This window comes from Pan troglodytes, chromosome 23 (genome assembly GCF_028858775.2).
Source record: "Pan troglodytes isolate AG18354 chromosome 23, NHGRI_mPanTro3-v2.0_pri, whole genome shotgun sequence".
Taxonomy (NCBI): Eukaryota; Metazoa; Chordata; class Mammalia; order Primates; family Hominidae; genus Pan; species Pan troglodytes.
The window spans coordinates 39,878,460-39,904,537 of record NC_086016.1 but is presented as its reverse complement, the minus strand read 5'-3'; the positions used below and the strand labels follow the sequence as shown (position 1 = coordinate 39,904,537).

General features: G+C 46.2%; 1 protein-coding gene and 1 non-coding gene across 2 annotated transcripts in view; both read right to left on the bottom strand.

Annotated features, from left to right (window-relative positions):
- Positions 1 to 1,397: 1,397 nt before the first annotated feature.
- On the bottom strand, positions 1,398 to 1,499 carry LOC112206796 (U6 spliceosomal RNA). The gene has a single exon (XR_002941267.1). It is a non-coding gene; the product is annotated as a U6 spliceosomal RNA (small nuclear RNA).
- A 2,715-nt stretch (positions 1,500 to 4,214) lies between these two features.
- The window catches only part of EIF3L (eukaryotic translation initiation factor 3 subunit L), a 37,711-nt gene continuing 15,847 nt past the window's right edge, over positions 4,215 to 26,078 (bottom strand). The window contains 6 exon segments of the mRNA NM_001135207.2: positions 4,215 to 4,418; positions 5,985 to 6,065; positions 14,364 to 14,861; positions 16,521 to 16,691; positions 18,007 to 18,161; positions 21,865 to 22,036. Coding sequence (NP_001128679.1) covers positions 4,380 to 4,418; positions 5,985 to 6,065; positions 14,364 to 14,861; positions 16,521 to 16,691; positions 18,007 to 18,161; positions 21,865 to 22,036 — 1,116 coding nt within the window. The 3' untranslated portion in view covers positions 4,215 to 4,379.

Below are 26,078 nucleotides of genomic sequence, written 5' to 3'. Positions count from 1 at the left end.
CAGCAACCTCCCTGCACCAAGGAACCATGTGGTCCAAGCCAGGGAGTGGGGGGTAAGGAGCCCTGGCTGGCACTGGGCCACTCATTTGGTTCCAACAAGGCAACAGATGAAGGACGGCTTGGAAAGCTACCAAGAGCTCTACAAATGTTTGGACTTTAACTAGAGGCTGCTTTTTAAAAATTCCTTTGGGGCCGGGCACAGTGGCTCATGCCTATAATCCCAGCATTTCGGGAGGCCAAGGCAGGTGGACTGCTTAAGCTCAGTTCAAGAGCAGTCTGGGCAACATGGCAAAACACCATCTATACAAACAAAACTATAAAAAATTAGCTGGGCATGGTGGTGTATGCCTGTGGTCCCAGTTAATTTGGAGGCTGAGACAGGAGGATCGCTTGAGCCCAGGAGGCAGAGGTTGCATTGCAGTGCGCCAAGCTTGTGCCACTGCACTCCAGTCTGGGTAATAGAGCGAGACTCTTGTCCCAAAAAATAAATAAAATCCTGGCTCCATCCTTTAGCTCTGGGAACTTGGACAAAGTTCTGCAACCTCTCTGGTGAAGGATGGCTTCCCACCTCACTGAGATTCAAAGTTGGTCCTTCCAGTCACCTACAAGGCCTTACATACAACCTGGAGCCTCATTCCAGGATCTGGCCTCTTCCTCCTTGCTACCTTCTGCTCCAGCTGGCCTTCTTGCTCCATTTGCTCCACATATAAAACATGCTCTGGCCTCAGGACCTTTGTACTTGCAGTTTTTTTCCTGGAGAGCTCTTGCCTCACATACTTGCACCATCCCCCTCCTAATGTCTTCAGGTCTCTGCTCAAATGACGCCCATCAGTGTGGTCCCTGACTATCCTATTCACAATAGAAACTCCTGCCTTCGATTTTTCTCTACAACACACACCACCATCCAACACACTAAATATGGCTTATCACCTGTCTTCAACCATCAGAATTTGAGTCTGAAGACAGGAATTCGGTCTTTTCCCACGTCCCGACTTCCCCCTTGCCTATCAGTGCCTGGCTGGTTTGCTCGTAGAAAAGGACCCAGCTTTCTGTCCCTGAATCCTCCAATGGCTTGATACACAGGAGGCACTGCATTCAATTCCTGCCTGGGGCTGCTTTATCACAGACTTGGGACTTAAACAACAGAGATTTCTCCTCTTACGGTTCCAGAAGCCACGAGTCCAAAACCAAAGGCTCCAGGGGAGAAGCCATCCCTGCCTCTTCCAGCTCCCAGTGGCCCCGCACATTCTTTAGCTTGTGCCTGCTAACTCCATCAGCCTGTCTTCACGTGGCCTTCTCCTCCTGTCTCTTTCCTCAGTGTCTCTCATGACACTTGTCATTGGATTTAGTGCCTACCTGGATAATCCAGAATGATCTCATTTTTAAAAATGTATTTTTAATACATGGGAACACTTCACAAATTTGCATGTCATCCTTGCACAGGGGCCATGCTAAACTGCATCATTCCAATTTTGGTACATGTGCTGCTAAAGCAAGCACAATGATCTAATTTTGAGATCTTTAACTTACAACCATTAAGACCTTCTTCCAAATAAGGTCATGCTGGCTGGGCACAGTGGCTCACGCCTGTAATACCAGCACTGTGGGAGGCTGAGGCAGGCAGATCACCTGAGGTCAGGAGTTTGAGACTAGCCTGGCCAACATGGCAAAACACCATCTCTACTAAAAAAATATAAAAATTAGCAAGGTGTGGTCGTGGGTGCCTGTAGTCCCACCTACTCAGGAGGCTGAGGCAGGAGAAATGGTGCCTGTAGTCCCAGCTACTCAGGAGGCTGAGGCAGGAGAATCTCTTGAACCTAGGAGGTGGAGGTTGCAGTGAGCTGAGATTGCACCACTGCACTCCAGCCTGGGCGACAGAGCAAGATTCCATCTCAAAAACAAAAACAAAAACAAAACAAAGAAGGCCGGGCACTGTGGCTCACGCCTGTAATCCCAGCACTTTGGGAGGCCGAGATGGGTGATCATCTGAGGTCAGGAGTTTGAGACCCACCTGACCAACATGGTGAAACCCAGTCTCTACTGAAAATACAAAAAAGCCAGGCGCAGTGGCTCACGCCTATAATCCCAGCACTTTGGGAGGCTGAGGCAGGCAGATCACCTGAGGTCAGGAGTTCGAGACTAGCCTGGCCAACATCGCGAAACCTCGTCTCTATTAAAACTACAAACATTAGCCAGGCGTGGTGGCGTGCACCTGTAGTCCCAGCTACTTGGGAGGCTGAGGCAGGAGAACCGCTTGAACCCCGGAGGCGGAGGTTGCAGTGAGCCGAGATCGCGCCATTGCACTCCAGCCTGGGCAATAAGATCAAAACTCTGTCTCAAAAAAATAAATAAACAAAAATAAAAATACAAAAAATTAGCCAGGCATGGTGGCATGCAACTACTTGGGAGGCTGAGGTAGAATAGCTTGAACCTGGGAGGCAGACGTTGCAGTGAACAGAGATCGTGCCACTGCATGCCAGCCAAATAAGGTCATGCTGATGGCATCCAGGGCTTAGGATATGGACATGTCTTCTTGGGAACCACCATTCAGTTCCCAATAATAATTATCAAACCAATGGGGAAAAAGAGCATACTGAAAAGCTTACGAATTCCAAGTGTGGGGAAACAGTAACTGAACATCCATTATAGGCCAGGCACTGCACTGGGCACTCAAAATAGCATTCTCATTTATTCGTCACCACTGCCCAGTGAGCCAGGTTCTGCTACCCTTATTTTTAATTTTTTTTAGACGGAGTCTCGCTCTGTAACCCAGGCTGGGGTCCAGCGGCACGATCTCTTGGCTCACTGCAAGCTCCGCCTCCCGGGTTCACGCCATTCTCCTGCCTCAGCCTCCCGAGTAGCTGGGACTACAGGCACCCGCCACCATGCCCGGCTAATTTTTTTGTATTTTTAATAGAGACAGGGTTTCACCATGTTAGCCAGGATGGTCTCGATCTCCTTGACCTTGTGATCTGCCCGCCTCGGCCTCCCAGTGCTGGGATTACAGGCGTGAGCCACTGCGCCTGGCCTGCTAACCTTATTTTATATACAAGGAACCAGGCAGAGATGTGAGACAACTTGCAAGCAGGGGCTTCCAGTCCAAGTACCCACTATAGGGTGACAGGTATAGCATTAATACTGTGGGTAGGCAGGAAACCATTTAGCTCAGCTCCAGCAGCTGCCTAATGTGACCTTGATCAAGTCACTAACTACTGTGGGTTCATTTCCTCATCAATAAGATGAGGAACTACCACTAAACCTGAGTTGTAAGGTGTAAGTAATGTATATGGATCCCTCTTTGCACAGTTCCTGGCAGTAGGAGGTGTTTAATAGTTTCTTTCCAGGACCCAGCACTGCCACAAATATGTCATGAAAATTATAGGTCATTTAAAGTTCATAGGATCTTGTGACGCACAAACAAAATACTGAACGTGAAAATGTCCTGTAAACCAAATATACTGCTTTATGAACAAGAGGGATTTAAGAATTCAATTTAGGGCTGGGCACGGTGGCTCACGCCTGTAATCCCAGTACTTTAGGAGGCAGAGATAGACGGATCACGAGGTCAGGAAATCTGAGACCATCCTGGCTAACACGGTGAAACCCCATCTCTACTAAAAAATACAAAAAATTGGCCAGGCATGGTGGCGGGCGCCTGTAGTCCCAGCTACTTCGGAGGCTGAGGCAGGAGAATGGCGGGAACCTGGGAGGTGGAGCTTGCAGTGAGCCGAGATCGCGCCAGTACACTCCAACCTGGGCGACAGAGTGAGACTCCGTTAAAAAAAAAAAAAAAAAAGATTTTGAATTTAGGCAGGGCGTGGTGGCTAATGCCTGTAATCCTAGCACACTTTGGGAGGCCAAGGCAGGCGAATCACTTGAGGCCAGGAGTTCGAGACCAGCCTGGCCAACATGGTAAAACCCATCTCTACTGAGAATACAAAAATTAGCTGAGTGTGGTGGCACACGCCTGTAATCCCAGCTACTTGGAAGGCTGAGGCAGAACTGCTTGAACCTGGGCGGTGGAGGATGCAACGAACCGAGATCACGCTACTGCACTCCAGCCTGGGAGACAGAGTGAGACTCCATCTCAAAAGCACAAAATAAAAATAATTTAAACACTAACAACCGATGTATCCTGAAAGCATCAGGACACATGGGAAATGTATTACTGCCACAACCCACAAATTGTCTCCTACAATAATGAGACGACAAATCTGGCTCCAAAGATCCTTTACTGAGATCTACTTGAAACACTTCGGTCCTTAACTTGTTAACTGAGTTGACAGGCTGATGGCTGATCTAGGTAAAGGTTTCACGGTAGCAAAAACACTTCCTGCCTATAATACATCAAAACAGGTTCCTGAATGTGTGTGAATATCATCAAGGTCTCTGTCCCATCTTCTTCAGGGTTCGATTAAGCTAGAAGAGAAAGAAAAGCAAAGTTACATACGGGGATTTCCCCAACCCCTTTCCTACAGTGTGTATGATCACTAGGTCAGATTCCCAGCTGCCCCTCTGAAGCCAAGAAAGGAAGTTTCTGATGTGGGTGTCCACTATGTGTGTGCAAAGCCGTGACATTCATATGGCCCTGCACAGTTCACGCAGATTATTCTACCTGCCCTTCACACTCAACAAACCCATACCCAACACTGCTCTATCCATCTGACAGAAAAAGGATTCAGACTGGTCAGACGTTTCAAGGTTACTAGTTCAGTTAGGGGAAGAATGAGAAGCTTTGAACAGGATCCTTGTTAGAAGACAGCCCTAGCCCACCACCCTGATAGATGTGATCTAAACAGCCAGAAAGTAAAAAGAGCAGCAGGGCTGTTATGATCCTGCAGGAAGAGCCTGACCTCTGCTGGAGAACTCAAAGCACCAGGACACAGTAGCCCTAGCAATGGCCACAAAGAGAGACCCACACCCTTAGTGTTTGGCCTGACCCACAAGACCTCTCCTAGGGCAAGACAAGGAATGCACCAAGTACGTCAAAACAGAGCTTCCTATCCTCCAGCCTACAGGAACTAGCCAGACCTGTCTAAGTTGGAAAACAATGCCAAATGGGGAGGGATGGGCAAGAGCAGGCAGTGAATCCACCCATATTAGGAAATACCAGGGAGGGAGAGGAGAGCTGGCCACCCGCAGAGGGAGATCTTGGAAAGAGATGCTCTGGAGAAGGCTGATGCAGCAATTCCTACAGGCCCAACCCCACTCCCCAAACCCCAAGCAGCCAGCCAGTCTAGCTTGAAAATTTAAAGGGCCAACCTCAAGCTTTCTTTTGCAGTGGCACGATCTCTGCTCACTGCAGCCTCCACCTCCCAGGTTCAAATCATTCTCCTGCCTCAGCCTTCTGCGTAGATGGGATTACAGGTGCGCACCACCACACCCAGCTAATTTTTTAAATTTTTAGTAGACATGAGGTTTCACCATGTGGCCAGGCTGGTCGTGAACTCCTGATCTCAAATTCAGCCTCCCAAAGTGCTGGCATGAGCCACTGCACCTGGTCTCTTTTTCTTTCTTTTTTTTCTTGAGACAGGGTCTTGCTCGGTTGCCCAGGCTGGAGGGCAGTAGGCTTTCTTAATAACAGAAATGAAAAATTTAAAAGGCCAGGCATGGTGGCTCATGCCTGTAATCCCAACACTTTGGGAAGCTGAGACGGACTGGATCACTTGAGGCCAGGAGCTGGAGACCAGCCTGGCCAACATGGTGAAACCCCATCTCTACCATAAATACAAAAATTAGCTGGGTGTGGTGGCACACGCCTGTAATTCCAGCTATGCGGGAGGCTGAGGAGGGAGACTCGCTTGAACCCAGGAGGCAGAGGTTGCAGTGAGCTAAGATCACGTCGCTGCACTCCAGCATGGGCGACAGCACAAGACTCCATCTCAAAATAAATAAAGGAATAAAAATTTAAAAAAAGTAAACTCTCGATTCAGTTCCTAAGCTCTGTCCTGAGCCAACAAACCCCTCTTCTCTCAGATCTCTCACCTCCTCAAATTTGTGGATCTGACGGATGAAGAAATCCCCATAACGCCTGGCGACCTTGGTGTCCGCGATGTGGATCATGTCCTGTGGGGGAAAGCACAGTCAGGGAAGAGCAGCCAGGTGGAGGAGCAGGGCCATCTACCCCAGGAGCCACCATGGACTTGCAAGTGATAATGATGGTGAGTGTTAGATGTAAAGGTGGGGAAAAGACCACTGGAAAAACACCACCAGTTAACAGTAACTCACTCTTTCTAGAGAGTTTTTCTTTTCTTTTTTTTTTTTTTTGAGATGGAGTTTTGCTCTTGTCGCCCAGGCTGGAGTGCAATGGCATGATCTCAGCTCACTGCAACCTCCGCCTCCAGGGTTCAAGCAATTCTCTTGCCTCAGCTTCCCAAGTAGCTGGGATTACAGGCGCCCGCCATCTTGCCTGGCTAATTTTTGTATTTTTAGTAGAGATGAGGTTTTTACCATGTTAGTCAGGCTGGTCTCAAACTCCTGACCTCAGGTGATCCACTCGCCTCAGCTTCCCAAAGTGCTGGGATTACAGGCATGAGCCAATGTGCCCGGCCTAGTTTATATATATATTTTTTATCAATTCATTTGTACTTTTATTTTCTAGACTTTTTTTTTGTCTTTCATTTTCTAGTCTTTTTTTTTTTTTTTTTGAGATGGAGTCTTGCTCTGTCACTCAGGCTGCAGTGCAGTGGTGCGATCTCGGCTCACTGCAAGCTCCACCTCCCGAGTTCACACCATTCTCCTGCCTCAGCCTCCCGAGTAGATGGGACTACAGGCACCCGCCACCATGCCTGGCTAATTTTTTTTGTATGTTTTTAGTAGAGACGGGGTTTCACCATGTTAGCCAGGATGGTCTCGATCTCCTGACCTCATGATTCGCCCGTCTTGGCCTCCCAAAGTGTTGGGATTACAGGCATGAGCCACCGTGCCCAGCCTCGTCTTTTTTATTTTGGGAATAAAGATGTTTATGCTGGCTGGGCACGGTGACTCACGCCTGTAATCCCAGCACTTTGGGAGGTTGGGAATTCAAGACCAGCCTGACCAACATGGTGAAACCCCATCTCTACTAAAAATTAGCTGGGCGTAGTGGCGGGCACCTGTAATCCCAGGAGGGAGAGGTTGCAGTGAGCCGAGACTGCGTCACTGCACTCCAGCTTGGGTGACAAAGTGAGACTCCATCTCAAAAAAAAAAAAAAGTTTATGCTCCTACACTGTTGATAAAATTGCAAATTAGTCCAATCTTTAAGTTTTGTTTTTAGCTGAAAATATTTTGAACACCATTTTACTTTAAAATTTTCTATATCCCCTAGGTTAAGACCTAAGAACATTCTAAATCTCTGATAGGATTTCTTTCAAGTTAAGAATGAAGAGTCAAAAAGGAAAAAAAAAAGAAGCACTTTGCCAAAGACAAACCTGAACCGGCAACAGAGGAATAACAGTAAAACATGCAATTAAATAATAATCAAATAGCCAATTCTTAGGAGAAATGTTTTGTTAAACTACCCAGATTAGTTGAGAATAGCTAGGCTGGTAATTAAGAGGTGACAGAGGAATGCAGGAGGCCACTATAATTGCCAAAGAACGTATATATGTCAGGTATTGAGAAAAAACTAGGCGAGGCGTGGTGGCTCACGCCTGCAATCCCAGCACTTTGGGAGGCAGAGGTGGGCAGACTACCCGAGCCCAAGAGTTTGTATTTGAGACCAGGCTGGGCAACATGGTAAAACCCCATCTCTACAAAAAATACAAAAATTAGCAAGATGTGGTGGTGCACTCCTGTAGTCCCAGCTACTTGGGAAGCTGAGATAGGAGGATCACCTGAGCCCCTGGGAGTTGAGGCTGCAGTGAGCTGTGATTTTGCCACTGCACTCCAGCCTGGACAACTGGAGGATTAAGATGCTATCTTAAAAAAAAAAAAAAAAAAAAAAAAAAAAAAGGCTTGACATGATCCTGGCAAGGGAGGAAGTTTTCTTTATTTTTCTTTATTTACATATTTATTTATTTTTAGAGGCAGCGTCTCACTTTGTTACCCAGGCTGGACTGCAGTGGTAAGATCTTAGGTCACTGCAGCCTCAAACGCCTGGGCTCAAGCCATCCTCCTGCCTCAGCCTCCTAAGGCAGGGGCTATAAGGGACTCTCTCCCATAGCTGGGACTACAAGTACACGCTACCAAGCCTGGCTCAGTTTCTTTGATTTATAAAAGCATGATTTAAAACACTGGAAAACTTCCACTACTGACGTGTTATTACTTTTGGCAAATCTGTTTGTATCGGGCTAGCTAACTTATGGCAAAAACCAAGTCTTCCAGAAGCCATAAAAATGAAATGAGAGTATTTATTTTAAAGCAAAATGAACTTTCAAAAACAAACTACCCAAACTGACCTAGAAATTCCACAACTAGATATATATCTGAAAATTAAAACATATGTTCACACAATAACTTCTAGATGAATATTCACAGCAGCACTATTCATAAGCCAAAAAGTGAAAAAAGGAACAAAAAACCCCCAAAAACCAAAAACCCCAAATGTCCAACAACAAATGGATAAACAAAATGCAGTACATGAACACATGGGATATTATTCAGCTATAAAAGGAATGTACTGACACATGCTATAATATGGATGAAACTTGAAGACATGCTCAGTGAAAGGACCCAAACACAAAAGTCCATATATTACATGATTCCATTTATCTGAAATGTCAAATGCAGAGAGACCAAAGCAGATTAGTGGTTTGCTAGGGGATAGCAGAAAGGGGGAACTGGGGAACTGTGAGTGACTGCTAGTGGGTAGGGAGTTTCTTTTTGGGGGGACAGAAATGTTTGGGAATTAGACAGTGGAGATGGTTGCAAAACACTGTGAACATACTAATAACCACTGAATTCTTCATTCATTCATTCATTCTATTTATTTATGGAGACAGGGTCTCACTCTGTCACCCAGGCTGGAGTGCAGTGGCATGATCTTGGCTCACTGCAACCTCCACCTCCTAGGCTAAAGCGATTCTTGTGCCTCAGCCTCCCAAGTAGCTGGTATTACAGGCATGCGACCCCACACTCAGCTAATTTGTGTATTTTTAGTACAGATGGGGTTTCACCATGTTGGCCAGGCTGGTCTTGAACTCCTGGTCTCAAGTGATCTGCCAGCCTTGGCCTCCCAAAGTGCTGGGATTATAGGTGTAAAGCATCACACCTGGCCAAATTGCACACTTTAAAATGGTGAAGTTTATATCCTGCAATTTTTTTTTTTGAGATGGAGTCTCGCTCTGTCGCCCAGGCTGGAGTGCAGTGGCACGAGCTCTGCTTACTGCAAGCTCCGCCTCCCGGGTTCACACCATTCTCCTGCCTCAGCCTCCCGAGTAGCTGGGACCACAGGCGCCCACCACCATGCCCGGCTAATTTTTTGTATTTTTAGTAGAGACGGGGTTTCACCGTGTTAGCCAGGATGGTCTTGATCTCCTGACCTCGTGATCTGCCTGCCTCAGCCTCCCAAAGTGCTGGGATCATGCAAGTTTTTTTTTTTTTTTTGAGATGGAGTTTCACTCTTGTTGCCCAGGATGGAGTGCAATGGCACAATCTTGGCTCACTGCAACCTCCACCTCCCGGGTTCAAGCAATTCTCCTGCCTCAGCCTCCGGAGTAGCTGAGATTACAGGCATGCGCTGCCACGTCCGGCTAATTTTGTATTTTTAGTAGAGATGGGGTTCACCATATTGGCCAGGATGGTCTTGATCTCCTGACCTCGTGTTCCGCCTAGCTCGGTCTCCCAAAGTGCTGGGATTACTAGCGTGAACCAACGCGCCCGGCTTATCATGCAAATTATGTATAAAAATTATGTTTTTTTCTTTTTTTGAGACAGTCTCTCACTCTGTTGCCCAGGCTGGAGTGCAGTGGCACAATCTCGGCTCACTGCAGCTTCAGGTGATTCTCGTGCCTCAGCCTCCCGAGTAGCTGGGATTACAGGCACGCACCACCATGCCCGGCTAATTTTTAAAATATTTTTAGTAGAGACGGGTTTTCACCATGTTGCACAGGCAGGTCTTGAACTCCTGACCTCTGATGATCTACCCGCCTTGGCCTCCCAAAGTGATAGGATTACAGGTATGAGCCACTGCACTCAGCCTAAAATTATGTATTTTTAAGAACTGCTCAAAAAGTGCTATTTCCAACAATACATTTAGACCAAAATGCTTTTTCTCTTTTTTTCAAGACGCAGTCTCATCTCTGTCACAAAGGCTGGAATGCGGTGGCTTGATCTCAGCTCACTGCAACCTCTGTCTCCTGGGCTCAAGTGAGTCTCCTGTCTCAGCCTCCCAAGTTGCTGGGATTACAGGCATGTGCCACCATGCCTGGCTAATTTTTATATTTTTAGTAGAGACAGGGTTTCACCATATTGGCCAGGATGGTCTTGATCTCCTGACCTCAGGTGATCCACCCGCCTTGGCCTCCCAAAGTGCTGGGATTACAGGCTTGAGCCATCGTGCCCAGCATGCTTTTTCTCTTTTTAAAAAGTAGAGACAGGGTCTTGGTTTGTTGCCCAGGCTGGTCTTGAACTCCTGGGCTCAAGCAATTCTCCTGCCTCGTCCTTCCAGAGTATTGGGATTATAGCTATAAGCCACTGTACCTGGCCCAAAAGGCTTTCAAAAACAATGAAAAATGCAGGATATTAGAAAAGAATTTACTTACAGCATCAAAGAGCTGACAAGATAGTAACAGAACATTTTGGGAAAAAAGAAACCATTCCAAGAAAAGCACAGAAGACCCCCTCTGCCCTATGGACATTTGCTGATCTTAGAGAACCTGGGCGGACGGCCGGGTGTGGTGGCTCATGTCTGTAACCCCAGCACTTTGGGAGGCTGAGGCGGGCAGATCACCTGAGGGCGGGAGTTCGAGACCAGCCTGACCAAGACGGAGAAACCCTGTCTCTACTAAAAATACAAAATTAGCTGGGCATGGTGGCGCATCCCCGTAGATCCCAGCTACTCGGGAGGCTGAGGCAGGAAAATCGCCTGAACCCGGGAGGCAGAGGTTCCGGTGAGCCGAGATTGTGCCATTGCACTCCAGCCTGTGCAACAAGAGCAAGACTCAGTCTAAAAAAAAAGAAAACAATTCTTTTAAAAACCTCATCAGCTCATCAGCGCCTGTAGTCCCAGCTAATCAGGAGGCTGAGACAGAAGGATTGCTTGAACCCAGGAGGCGGAGGTGGCAGTGAGCCAAGATCACATCACTGCACTACAGCCTGAGTGATACAATGAGACTCTGTCTCTAAATAAATAAATAAATAAAAATGAAAATCTCATCAGACATTAAAATGTCCAGCTTGAACTTAAAAGTGCCAGTGAAAACTAACACTGTTCTTCAACCCACCTCCCCTCCTGAGAGGAGCTACTGCTATGTTGCTTGTATATCCTTCTGGAAAGAACTTGAGGCATACATAGGCACATATAAATGTATTACTAGCCACTCTGTAAAAACCTTACTTGTATTTTTTGTAATATACAAACCATCCAAATGTTAATCAATGGGAGAATGGATAAACTGCAGTACAATAACAACAGCAGATGCTGGACTATCACAGAACAATAAACATGAAGGAATCACTGCTACACACAATGGACGGTGACTCACTCAATTATAACGTTGAGCAAAAGAAGCCAGACTTAAAGAGTACATACTGTGTAATTCCATTATATAAAGTTCACAAACAGGCAGCACTAATCCAAGATGTTAGACATCAGGACAGGACAGGCGCAGTGGCTCACACCAGTAATCCCAGCGTTTTGGGAGGCCAAGGTAGGAGGATCACTTGAAACTAGCCTGGGCAACAAAGTGAGACCCTGTTTCTATAAAGTAAAAACTTAAAATCGGCTGGGAACAGTGGCACATATCGGAGTTCGAGACCAGGCTGGGCAACATGGCTAAACCCCATCTCTACTAAAAATACCAAAAATTAGCCAGTCGTGGTGACGTGCGCCTGTAATCTCAGCTACTTGGGAGGATGAGGTAGGACAATCACCTGAACCCAGGAAGTTGAGGCTGCAGTGAGCTGAGATCATACCACTGCACTCCAGCCTGGGCAACCAGAGTGAGACCTTGTCTCAAAAAAGTGAGCCGGACGCAGTGGCTCACGCCTGTAATCTCAGCACTTTGGTAGGCCGAGGTGGGTGGATCATGAGGTCAGGAGATTGAGACCATCCTGGCTAACACAGTGAAACCCCGTCTCTACTAAAAAAATACAAAAAATTAGCCAGGTGTGGTGGCGGGTGTCTGTAGTCCCAGCTACTCGGGAGGCTGAGGCAGGAGAATGGCGTGAACCTGGGAGGTGGAGCTTACAGTGAGCTGAGATCGCGCCACTGCACTCCAGCCTAGGCAACAGAGCGAGACATCTCAAAAAAAATAAAATAAAATAAAAATAAAATAATACCGGGCACGATGGCTCACACCTGTAATCCTAGCACTCTGGGAGGCCGAGGTGGGCGGATCACAAGGTCAGGAGTTGGAGACCAGTCTGGTCAACATAGTGAAACCCTGTCTCTACTAAAAATACACAAAATATTAGCTGGGTGTGGTGGTGTGAGCCTGTAATCCCAGCTACTCAGGAGGCTGAGGCAAGAGAATCGCATGAACCCGGGAGGCAGAGGTTGCAGTGAGCCAAGATCGTGCCACTGCACTCCAGCCTGGACGACAGAATGACACTCCATCTCAAAAAAAAAAAAAAAGCTTTGTGCAGTGGCAGTATGGCCAATGAGGGTTATGTGAGGTGTGATTATTGCTAACTAAAAATAAAAAAATAAAGAAGGCAGCAGGACAATGGCTTCCCACTTGTAAAGTACTCCAACAGTATACAAAGCACCATCCCCCTTTCTCCAACCTCATCTACACAGCCTCCTTTCTCAGGCCACTCGGGCATACTACAACTGTCCCTTAAACTTATTGGCCTCACTCCTCTTTGGGGCCTTTGCTCTAACTGTTCCTCTGCCTGGAAGGCTCTTCCTCCAGATATCCGGTGAGCTATTTTTTTTTTTTTTTTGAGACGGAGTGTCGCTCTGTTGCCAGGCTACAGTGCAGTGCCGCGATCTCAGCTCACTGCAACCTCCGCCTCCTGGGTTCAAGTGATTCTCCTGCCTCAGCCTCCCGGGTAGCTGGGACTACAGGCATGCGCCACCATGCCCAGCTAATTTATTTTTAGTAGAGATGGGGTTTCACCATGTTGGCTAGGATGGTCTTGATCTCTTGACCTCATGATCTGTCCACCTCGGCCTCCCAAAGTGCTGGGATTACAGGCATGAGCCACCGTGTCCAGCCTTTGGTGAGCTATTAAGAACTCTCCACCAGATGGATCGCTTCAGGTCAGGAGTTTGAGACTAGCCTGGCCAACATGGCAAAACCCTGTCTCTACTAAAAATACAAAAATTAGCCAGGTGTGGTGGCAGCCTCTTATAATCTCAGCTACTCAGGATGCTGAGGCAGGAGAATTGCTTGAACCTGGGAGGCGGAGGTTGCAGGGAGCCGAGATTGCACCACTGCACTCTAGCCTGGGCAACAGACCAAGACTGTCAAAAACAAAAACAAAAAACAAAAAACAAACCCAAAACACTACTCCCTCACTTCCTTCAAGTCTTAGCTTAGCTTAAACTTCACTTTCTCAACAAAGCCTGTCTGAACACCGTATTTAACACTGCAACCTGTGCTTCCCACCACCTCTGCCTTCCTTTACTCTGCAGTGCTTGGCAACTTCTTACTACATAGTTTGTTTAATTATAACATCTATTGTTTAATTATAACATCTATTGTTGGTAATCCCAGCACTTTGGGAGGCCAAGGCTGGAGGATCACCTGAGGTTGGGAGTTTGACACCAGACTGACCAACATGGAGAAACCCCATTTCTACTAAAAATACAAAATTAGCTGGGCATGGTAGCGCATGCCAGTAATCCCAGCTACTCAGGAGGCTGAGGCAGGAGAATGGCTTGAACCTGGGAGGTGGAGGTTGCGGTGAGCCGAGATCGTGCCATCACATTCCAGCCTGGGCAACGAGAGCGAAATTCCATCTCAAAAAAAAACCAAAACAAAACCATCTATTGTTTATCTCTTGTGTTTTTTTTTTTTTTTTTGTAAATAGAGAAAAGGTCTCACTACGTTGCCCAGGCTGGTCTTGAACTCCTGGGCTAGAGTGATCCTCCCACCCCAGCCTCCCCTAAAGTACTAGTATTACTGGCATGAGCCACCACACCTGGCACCTTGTGGCAGCACCACAAGGCCAGGAATCTTTGATTTTGTTCCCTGATATACTTCATGTGCCCACAATAGTGAATGAAAGATAGTGAACACTTAATACAAGACCCCAAGCCCAGGGGACAGGCATACCTTATCAATGTAGAAGTCAACCTCTGAGGCTGACTGAAATTCACCATCCAGGGCTGAGATGCCGCTGGTCCACACGAGGTTCTTCATCTTGTGTTTGAAGACAAGAAGCTGGATCCGGAACTCCTGCTCTGTGAGGTCCAGGAAGCCAGCCAGCTTGGCCACAGGCATGGTGGTGTAGAGCTTCAGGAAGCTGCGGATGGTTGAAAGCTGGGCCTGCTGCTGTACTTCATCAGAAAACACCTTCAGCTGCTGCAGGAAGGGCTCTTTGTGGTAGTTGGGGTGCACATTATCATAGTTGGGCACTACAGGCGACAGGAACTTGGGGCAGGAGTAACTGAAAAGTTCTTCATAGACTTGTGGGTCACCTTTCTGCATGCGCAACATCTTGTCCCCATATTTCTCCCGCAGCTGGAGGTGAATGCTCTCATCGATACGCATGGGGTACATCGTGAGGGCAATGGCCAGCAGCGCATGCATCTGCTCATTCTGCTTGTTAATCTGGGGATGGGGTGGAGAGTGGTACCGGGTCAAATGAGACGGACTTCCTGAGGTCCCCACTGCCAACTGGCCTCACCATTCTCTGCACAGATCTTTGACTTACCCAGTTGTCTCATACCAGCCATTGAACTTCCCCAACATCTCTTCCAATCCTCCCTCTAGATCTACCTAACTTCCATCCTAGCTCCAGATCCTCCTTAGCCATCTTCTGGATTCCTTACTGGCACCTCTGTCTTAGTCTCTCCAGTTTGTCCCACACATCACTAGCAGGTCAATCCTTTTACACAGTTAGGATCGAGTTACCCAAAACCTTTGATGCGACCTTGATGACGACAGAAATATAGACTAAATAGTAATGTGCCGTGCAACAGCGTTTCAGTCAACAACGGGCCATGGGCCATTGTTGTTGTAGGATGGTGATCCTACAAGATTATAATCCTGTATTTTTACTGTATCTTAGATACACAAATACCTTTGTGTTACAACTGCCTATGGTATTCAGTACAGTAATATGTTCTAGACGTTTGTAGCCAAGGAGCCATAGGCTATACCATGTAGCCCGGGTATGTAGTAGGTTATCCCATCTAGGTTTGTGTAAGTACATTCTATGATGTTCACACAACAAAATCACCAAACGATGCATTTCTCAGAATGTATCTGCAGCATCAAATGACACAGGACTATACTTTACCTGGGTTAATGAAGGTTCTCAAAATCTAATAACCCAATTCCTACTACCTACTTGCCCTCCAGCCAAAACGGTTTATGGTGCGGCTGCATCACCACACTTTCAAGTCTCAACCACTTTGCTCATGATATTCTCTGCCTAGGAAGCTCCTCCCAATTCTTGAACCCATCCTCCTTCCCACCAATATCCACACCTTATATCAAAACACTTAGAACCCAGTGAACACTCAGCATACTGATGCTGAATAAATAAATGTAGGCACTGCTGGAGGATATAACTGAAACAAAAGATATTATCATCAGGTCCTTATCATCAAGATGTTAATGATCTGAGGTAACAGGCATCACAACAGAAACTCTTAAGAGTATGCTAGCCATTAAAAGATCATTTTGACTGGCGTGGTGGCTCACGCCTGTAATCCCAGCACTTTGGGAGGCTGAGGTGGATGGATCACCTGAGGTCAGGAGTTCGAGACCAGCCTGGCCAAATAGTGAAACCCCATCTCTACTAAAAATACAAAAATTAGCTGGACACGGTGGCACACGTCTGTAGTCCCAGCTACTCAGGAGGCTAAGGCTGGAGAATCACTTGAACCCAGGAAGCGGACGTTGCAGTGAGCTGAGATTGCACCATTGTACTCCAGCGTGGGTGACAGAGACTTCGTCTCAAAAAAAAAAAAAAAAAAAAATAGCCAGTGTTGTTGTGTGCGCCTTTAAGCCCAGCTATTGGGAAGACTGAGGTAGGATGATCGTCTGACCCCAGGAGGTTGAGGCTGATGTGAGCTGTGACTTCGTCACTGCACTCCAGCTGGGTGATCTATTAGTAGGCACAATCACAGAGCGCTCTACAGTCTTGAACTCCTGGCTTAAAAGTGCAATATTTTGGATGGTGTTTACCAAGAATGGTTGGCATAGGTGCCAAGGATCCCCCTGATTAGAAAGGCCACTGGTGGCAGGCAGAGTCCCCCTTACCATCTCATACTTGTACGTGGTCCTCTGGAACATGCTCTTGGTCCTCTGGATGTAGAGGAGGATGTTGGCGAAGACCCGGATGGCATCCTGGTAACGACGCATCATCAAATATGCAAACCCAACATAATAGTATGTGGTGACCTGGCACTCTGGCACACGGGAATACATACTCTGTAGAAGGAGGTGGAACAAACATTCATGAGTCCCAATTCATCCTAGATAGAACCAGAGGTAGAAACACCAAGAGTTTTCCCTGCAGAGGCCCTCAACTATCCAGAGGAAGCTCTGGAGTCCCAGAGTTTGAGAGCGGATCTTCCTATTCATCAATTAAGTTGTATGTTTTGAGGAATCCATTTTTTTAGCTGTAAACAAGAAGGTTCTGGATCAGGTAATCCCTAAAATCTCTTTCAGCTCTAAAATGCTATACATCTCAGTTTTGTTATTTTTCCTTGCTTTTTCAATTAAGTCCTTTTGGACAGGGAAGACAGAAACATACACATGCACATGAGCCAAACACCAAATAAAAATTATCTGTAATATTTTTCTGTGGTTAGGAAGAACACAACGGCTAACCATGTATCAATGAACATACCATCTTAGAATTACATCTTTACTTAATTCTTTTTTTTTTTCTGGGACAGAGTCTTGTTCTGTTGCCCAGGCTGGAGTGCAATGGCGAGATCTCGGCTCACTGCAACCTCTGCCTCCCAGGTTCAAGTGATTCTCCTACCTCAGCCTCCTGAGTAGCTGGGATTACAAGTGCCCACCACCACACCCAGCTAGTTTTTTTTTTTTTTTTTTTGTATTTTTAACAGAGACAGGGTTTCACCATGTTGGCCAGGCTGGTCTCGAACTCCTGACCTCAAGTAATCCACCTGCCTCAGCCTCCCAAAGTGCTGGGATTACAGGTGTGAGCCACTGCGTCTGGCCTTCTCAATCCTTTAGCAAAATGTGAAGAGTAAAGAGCTGCCATGGGCCGGGCATGGTGGCTCACGCCTCTAATCCCAGCACTTTGGGAGGCCGAGGTAGGCGGATCACGAGGTCAGGAGATCGAGACCATCTTGGCCAACACGGTGAAACCCCAACTCTACTAAAATACAAAAAAAAAAAAAAAATTAGCTGGGCATGGTGGCGCATGCCTGTAGTCCCAGCTACTCAGGAGGCTGAGGCAGGGGAATCGCTTGAACCCAGGAGACGGAGGTTGCAGTGAGCTGAGATCACGCCACTGCACTCCAGCCTGGCGACAGAGCAAGCTGCCATCATCATTCCATTTTGAAAACAGAATAAAAAACTGTCGTTAACTACCAAAATCGTCCAGGTCTAGCTTTTTACCACAGCTGTTTGCCCAGTTTTAGTCTCAACTTTCAATGGCCTGAGGGAAGAGTCGTCTTTCCTCTCCTGGAAATTTGTCCTAAGCGATCAGAGTGGTTCTCTAGAAATAGATATTCTGGCTCTGGCAAGAGGGGCCAGAGGCAATAGGCATCACCTTCTTGTTCAGTTCGATGTTCTCCAGCACCTTGATGGCCTGGTAGTAATCTCCTAACAGGGAGTGCAGGCGGAGAAGCCCGACCAGGCTGAAGTAACCAAGCATTTTGTAGAGGGAGTGCCGCCCATACTCCCCAGCCACACTCTCGGGGTCACCTGAAAGAGACAGACACCGTGAATACTCTGATAGGAGGCAGGTAAAGGCAGGCACACCTGACCTCTGAATGTTACTCAGTAGGCATCTCACCTACTGCCAGCCTTGAAAGCTTCCCTCAACTGGGGAATAACTTCAAAGGAATACCAAGAAACAGCAAAACCAATCTTATGCTAATCTTCGATTTACCAATATTTGCTTACAGGATGGCAGTTCATTTTGCTTATTTTTTTTTGGTCCCAACACATGCAAAGGCCCCTCTCATCAGTAAAATACAACCACGAAGACCCCTCCTTTCAGAAAGCACATGAGGTCAAAGCTATTTTCCTAATAACAACACTAAGATGTTACTTGCCCTTCCCACTGAGTTGAATTTTGCATGATGCAAACACTATGTTGGGTAAAATTACTGTCAACTTAAGCATAAATCAGGCAACGACACAAAATTGTACCAGTAGTCACTGCATTGCTTCTTGCCATGCATTTGCACTAAAAGAACTAGTCCTTAGCCAGGCATGGTGGCTTAGACCTCTAATCCCAGCAACTTGAGAGGCCGAGATGGGAGGATGTGCTTGAGCCCAGGTACCATATCTGAATAACCAGAGATTGTTGTATCAGTTGTTTTTTGTTTGTTTGTTTGTTTTTTGAGACTGAGATCTATGGAAGTGCTACTGCATTTTGGCCTGGGTAACAGAGAGACCCTATTCTAAAAAAAAGACAAAAAAAAGAAAGAAAATTCTTTTTTCATTTTTACTTGAAAAAAACAACTGATACATAGGTCGGGCGCAGTGGCTCACGCCTGTAATCCCAGCACTTTGGGAGGCTGAGGTGGGCAGATCACGAGGTCAGGAGATCGAGACCATCCTGGCTAGGTGAAACCCCATCTCTACTAAAAATACAAAAAATTAGCCGGGTGTGGTGGTGGGCGCCTGTAGTCCCAGCTACTCGGGAGGCTGAGGCAGGAGAATCGCTTGAACTCGGGAGGCGGAGGTTGCAGTGAGCAGAGATTGTGCCATGCACTCAAGCCTGGGCTACAGAGCAAGACTGTCTCAAAAAAAATAAAAATAAAACAAAAGGAAAAAAGGGCAGACATTTTCACAAAAATGAAGTAAACCTGTCACACCTCAAAGAAAATAACTGACAGTGTTTGCTACCTATAAAACAGTTCAAAGGTTGGGCACAGTGGCTCACACATGAAATCCCATGAGTTCAAGTTTGGCCTGGGCAACAAAGTGAGACCTTGTTTCTACCAAAAAAAAAAAAAAAAAAAAAAAAAAAAATCAGCCAGGTATGGTGGTGCAAAAACCTGTGTTCCTAGCTACTCGGGAGGCTGAGGTAGGAGGATCACTTGAGCCCAGCAGGTAGAGGATGCAGTGAGCCATGATTGTGCCACCGCACTTCAGCCAGGGTGACAGAGTGAGACCCCACCTCAAAATAAATAAAAATTCAAGCTATTAAGCAAAAATGGAATTTTGTAAAACTTGTATCTGCCACTACAAGCTCTATAGCTTACAAATAAATGCTTACCTGATGTCAGTGGCAAAAGTAACAAATCTGACTTTTTAAAAAAATGTAATAAAATGTGTCAACATTTGGAAGATCTTTATAACTCAGAGAACCAATATTTTTTTAGAAATAACACATGGCCAGGCGCAGTGGCTCATGCATGTAACCCCAGCACTTTGGGAGGCTGAGGCAGGCAGATCATTTGAGCTCGGGAGTTCAAGAGCAGCCTGACCAACATGTTCAAACTCTGTTCTACTAAAAATACAAAAATCAGCCCGGCGTGGTGGCGTGTGCCTGTAATCCTTCCTTTCTATATCCCTGGAGGCTGAGACAGGAGAATCGCTTGAACCCCGGAGGCAGAGGTTGCAGTGAACTGAGATCATGACATTGCACTCTGCCTGAGCAACAGAGCAGATTCTGTTTCAGGAAAAAAAAAAAAGTCACACATGGATGTAAGGAACTCATTCAAATTACAGAAGTGACGAATAACGTTAACAAAAGAAAAATTCACCAATACAGTTTCAGATTCCTCACTGCACCTAATCTGTATGAAACTACCACTGGTTACTTCAAAGAAGTACAGGGTGAGTATACTTCTATAAATGCTTGTGATCAGAAGTGTTTTGGATTTTGCAATTTTTAATATCTGCATATGCCTAATGAGATATCTTTTTTTTTTTTTTTTCCCAGACAGAGTCTCGCTCTGTCACCAAGACTGGAGTGCAGTGGTGCGATCTCGGCTCACTGCAACCTCTGCCTCCCTGGTTCAAATGATTCTCCTGCCTCAGCCTCCCAAGTAGATGGGATTACAGGTGCCCACCACCAGGCCTGGCTAATTTTTTGTATTTTTAGTAGAGATGAGGTTTCACCATGTTGGCCAGGATGGTCTTGAACTCCTGACCTCAGGTGATCTGCCCGCCTCGGCCTCCCAAAATGCCAGGATTATAGGCGTGAGCCATGGCACCCGGCCCTAATGAGTATCTTAAGGATAGGATCCAAATCTAAACATAAAATTCATTTATTTTTCATATATGTCTTATACACACAGCCTGAAAGTAACTTTATTATAATCTTTTAAATACTTTTGTGCATGAGACGAAGTTCTCACTGCAACTGGTCATATGAGGTTGGGTGTAGAATTTTCTACTTACGGCGTCATGTCAGTGCTCAAAAAGTCAGATTTTGGAGCATTTCAGATTTCAAAATTTCAAGTCAGGAATATTCAACCCATACATACTAATACATGGTGTAGTATCAAAGAAAATCCTCTCCAATAATCCTGGCACTTTTGGGAGGCCAAGGCAGGACTGCTTGAGCCCAGGAGTCCAAGACCAGACTGGGTGACACAGCGACACCCTGTCTCAAAAACAAACGACAAAAAAACTTCCTATATCCATGTGAAGCCAGATTTTCCTTCTTTTTTTTTTCAGACAAGTTCTCGCCCAGGCTAGAGTACAGTGGTGCGATCTCAGTTCACTGCAATCTTTGCTTCCTGGGCTCAAGCAATCCTCCCACCTCAGCCTCCCGAGTAGCTGGGACTACAGGGGCACCCCACCCACCATGCTCAGCCAATTTAAACATTTTTTTTGAGACAAAGTCTCACTATATTGCCCAGGCTGGTCTCAAACTCCTGGACTCAAGCGATCCTTCTGCCTAAGCCTCCCAAAGTGCTGGGATTACAGGTGTGAGCCACAGTGCCTGGGCCAGATTTTCTTTATGTGCTTCAAACAAAAGAACACATTGCAACAGATTGAATGCAGAAGCAGAAATGAGAAGCCAGCTATCTCAGCCAGACAGAGAGATCTGCAAAAATGCCACTCTTCACTGAAAAAAAAAGAAAAAAAAATTTTAAAATAGATACATTTTGTGGTTCTCAATATTTTAACAGGGTAAAGTGGCTCTGACACCAACACGTGTGAGAAGCGCTTATCTAAACAAAAGCACTGGAGACACAGAAGTGTTTACAAACGCAAATCTCAATGTGCTGGTTCAGTTTGTTGGCCAATGGACTCCCAAGCCCCAGAGCCCCCAGCACAAATACTCTGCTACTGTTTGTACTCAAGCACCTACAAAGAGTCAACAGACCACCACCTAAGACATGGTGACTCATCTGCTCTACTTGCAGTGATCTATTCATTTGGAACAGATGGCAAGCTGCTGGAAATTCGCAGGCCACGGCTGTCGGCCTGCTGCACTCACCTCCACTTGTGTATACCTCCAACTGTCGGTTGATGTTGGATTTGTCTACCAGGGAATGAAGGACATTGAGGACACTATGAACATTCCAGATTTTGGGATTGGAACGAAGAAAGTCAATCTCCTCCTCTGACTTCTTGGCAGTCTTACAGCGGTACTGACTGAATGACTGAAACTGTTGAGGAAGAAAAGAAACATGCAGTAGTGGTATAAGCCCAAAGTGATCATCCATGTCCACAATGCTGAAAATGAGGCAATGCTCTGGCTCTGGATGGGGCGAGGTGAGGATGAGATGACCACTTCTCATTCTAAACCATTCCGTACACTGTTTTTCAAAGCCATCTTGACTAAACTGTGAATTTTGTTCATTACTGAATGTTACTTACTATACAGTGAAGTGAAAATCTCTAGGATTAGAGGTAGTCTGTGGTAAAAACATCCAATCTGCAGTCAAACACAATCTAAAGTCACTTCCTGTCTCTGGGCCTCACAATGCAGTTGACCGGGCCACCAGAAACACCACAGGGGCTCTTGTACCATCTATTCAGAGGCAGCTAGACTGTGGTACGCCCTGGGTTATGAGCAGTGATGTGGTAATAGGTATCTGCACGTGTGAGCCTTCCCTACCACAGCTGACCATCAGTTCCCAGACTATGTCACCTCTCTACCACTCTCGACCAGAGTCGTCTGGCCAAGCACAACGAACACAGAGAAGATATGCCACAGGAATCTGTTTGGGACAGAAGTAGAACCTGGAAGCACTGCTGGCCTGGCTCCAGCAGTCACACAGATGGAACACAACAGACCTACCTACTCAATTTTTTAAAGTTCTCTGGTTGAATCTGGTGTGCATCAGGTTTGGAAATCACAGACCTAAAACCTAGGTCTTAGAAGATCTAAGACTGTTCTTCAACTCTTCCAGCAGAGATCAGAGGCTCACCCCTGTAATCCCAGCACTTTGGGAAACTGAGGTGGGCAGATCACTTGGGTCCAGGAGCTCAAGACCAGTCTGGGAAACATGGCAAAACCCTATCGCTATAAAAAATACAAACGAATTAGCCAGGAATGGTGGCAGGCACCTGCAGTCTCCGCTACTAAGGAGGCTGAGGTAGGGGCTTTGCCTGAGCCCAGGAGGCGGAGGCTACAGTGAGGTGAGGTTGTGCCACTGCATTCCAGTGTGAGTGACAGAGTAAAACTCTGTCTCAAAACACAAAAAATTATCTTCTTCTAGACTGTGGGACAAAATGCTAATTTTGTAATATAAAAACAAAGAATATGCCAGGCACGGTGGCTCAAGCCTATAATCCCAGCACTTTGGGAAGCCAAGGTGGATGGATCATGAGATCAAGAGTTCGAGAACAGCTTGGCCAACATGGTGAAACCCCATCTCTACTAAAAATCCTACAAAGAATTCTCGTAATGCAATAAAAAAAGCAATCAAATAGAAAACAGGCAAAGAATAGTGTTGATCACTTCAAAGAAAACAAAATTGACAATTAACATGGGAAATCAGAAAAGTATGACTTTTTTTCTTTTTCTTTTTTTTTGAGAAGGAGTCTCGCTCTGTCTCCGAGGCTGGAGTGCAGTGGTGCAATCTCGGCTCTCTGCAAGCTCCGCCTCCTGGGTTCACGCCATTCTCCTGCCTCAGCCTCCCGAGTAGCTGGGACTACCGGCGCCCACCACCACGCCTGGCAATTTTTGTATTTTTAGTAGAGACGGGGTTTCACCGTGTTAGCCAGGATGGTCTCAATCTCTTGACCTCGTGATCCGCCCACCTCGGCCTCCCAAAGTGCTGGGATTACAGGTATGAACCACCGCGCTGATTTTTTTTTTTTTTTTTGAGACGGAATCTCACTCTACTGCCCAGGGTGGAGTGCGGTGGAGTGCGGTGGTGTGATCTCGGCTCACTGCAACCTCTGCCTCCCGGTTCAAGTGATTCTCGTCCCTCAGCTGCTGAGTAGCTGGGATTACAGACATGCACCACCAAGTCTGGGTAATTTTTGTATTTTTAGTAGAGACGGGGTTTCACCATGTTGGCCAGGCTGGTCTCGAACTCCTGGCCTCAAGTGATCTACCCGCCTTGGCCTCCCAGAGTGCTAGGATTACACGCGTGAGCCACTGCGCCCGGCCAGAATTTCTTTCCCATTGAACTGACAAAAATTAGACAGACTGATAATATCCAGTACAGAAAACAGTTGGTCTTGGCTAGGCATGGTGGCTCATGCCTGTAATCCCAGCACTTTTGGAGGCTGAGCAGGGAGAATTGCTTTATCCCAGGAGTTCAAGACCCCATCTCTGCAACAAATTAAAAATCAGCTGGGTGCACCTGTAGTCCGAGCTACTCAGGAGGCTAAGGTGGGAGGATTGCTTGAGCCCAGGAGGTCAAGGCTGCAATGAGCTATGATCACACCACTGCACTCCAGCCTGGACCATAAAGGCAAGACCCCCATCTCTTAAACAAAGAAACAAAAAAACCAACAGTTGCTCTCAAACACCGCTGGTAGTAGCATAATTTGATACAGCCCATTGGCGGGGCAATATATTACTATTTATTATAATTCAAAGTGATTGAAACGTTCTTTTATCTTGATGGTGGCATTGTACACATTTGTTGAATCTCATCAACTGTACACTGATACTGGTACATTTTATTGTATATTAAACTACACCTCATGGCTGGGCATGGTGGTTCACACCTGTTTTTTGTTTTTTGTGTTTTTTTGAGACAGAGTCTTGCTTTGTCACCCAGGCTGGAGTGCAGTGGCACAATCTCAGCTCACTGCAACCTCCACCTCCCAGGTTCAAGCGATTCTCCTGCCTCAGCCTCCTAAATAGCTGGGATTACAGGTACCTGCCACCACGCCCGGCTAATTTTTTTCTATTTTTAGTAGAGACGGGGTTTCACCATGTTGGTCAGGCTGGTCTCGAACTCCTGACCTCGTGATCCACCCGCCTTGGCTTCCCAAAGTGCTGGGATTAACAGGCGCGAGCTGGTGGCTCATCTCTACTTAAATAAAAAAATAAACTACACCTCAGTAAGCTGATTTTAAAAAACTTAAAAAGCAAGTATCGTTCAATCCACAATTCTACTTCTAGGTAGTGATCCCTAAAAATATGCCTGTGTACAACATATATATGGATATTCACTGATTCACTGCCTGTAATTGTGGAAACTGACAACCCAAACGTTCATCATCAGAGGCATGGTATATCCATATCACGCACACTGCAGCAAAAGAGCAAGTCAGGTCTATGAAAATATGGTTTAAGTGTGTTAACAAGTCACAGTAAATGGCACAATAGAGTACGTAACCATTTTTGAAGTGATCTCTCTTTATACAGTCACGTTTATGTAAGTGCCTGAGAAACGTCAACAAGGTGCCTTTCCTTCCAGACAGTAATTGATACCTCTGCAAAAGCAAGCAAGGCAGGCACTTTCACTATATCTGTAGTTTGAAAAAACAAAAACAAATAAATAAAACAGGGTGGCGAGGAAGAGCCACCTACCCCATGTGGCATCTACCTGGCCAGGACGAAATACACCAGCCACTCAATGACCCTCACTGGACAGTCTTTGTTAGAAAGCACCGTAAGCCCCTTAACAACAACACTGGCTAAGCCCAGGGAATTATGATTATCTTAAGAGGGATAAAGAAAATCAGCACGGATGATCCTTCTTCACTTGCTCTAAGTCAAAAAGACTGCTATTCATCTATAAATATTCCAAATAAAAGGATGACACAAGCCAAGGAGCCAGAGGGCAAACAAGGCCAGTACGGTTTGTGGCCTTTGCTATGAAAGGCACTGAAGCCTAATCTTGAGCAGGAAGCCTCCTTCTCAAGGAGCACTACGAAGGTTTCTCAGCTCACCACTCGTAACGGTTCAGCACTTTGTATACACAACGTCTCCCTGGTTCATGGAGTTCTAATAACATCTTTATTAAGATACCAATTTATCCTGAAATAATCAGTTAGAGCTATAGACAGCACACAAAGGGGAAAAGAATTATATTTTGTTGAATTATATATATATATATTTTTTTGGGTTTTTTTTTGAGACAGAGTCTCACTCTGTCGCCAGGCTGGAGTGCAGCAGCACGATTTTGGCTCACTGCAACCTCTGCCTCCCGGGTTCAAGCAATTCCCCTGCCTCAGCCTCCCGAGTAGCTAGGATTACAAGCGCACACCACCACGCCCAGCTGTTTTTTTTTTTTAGTA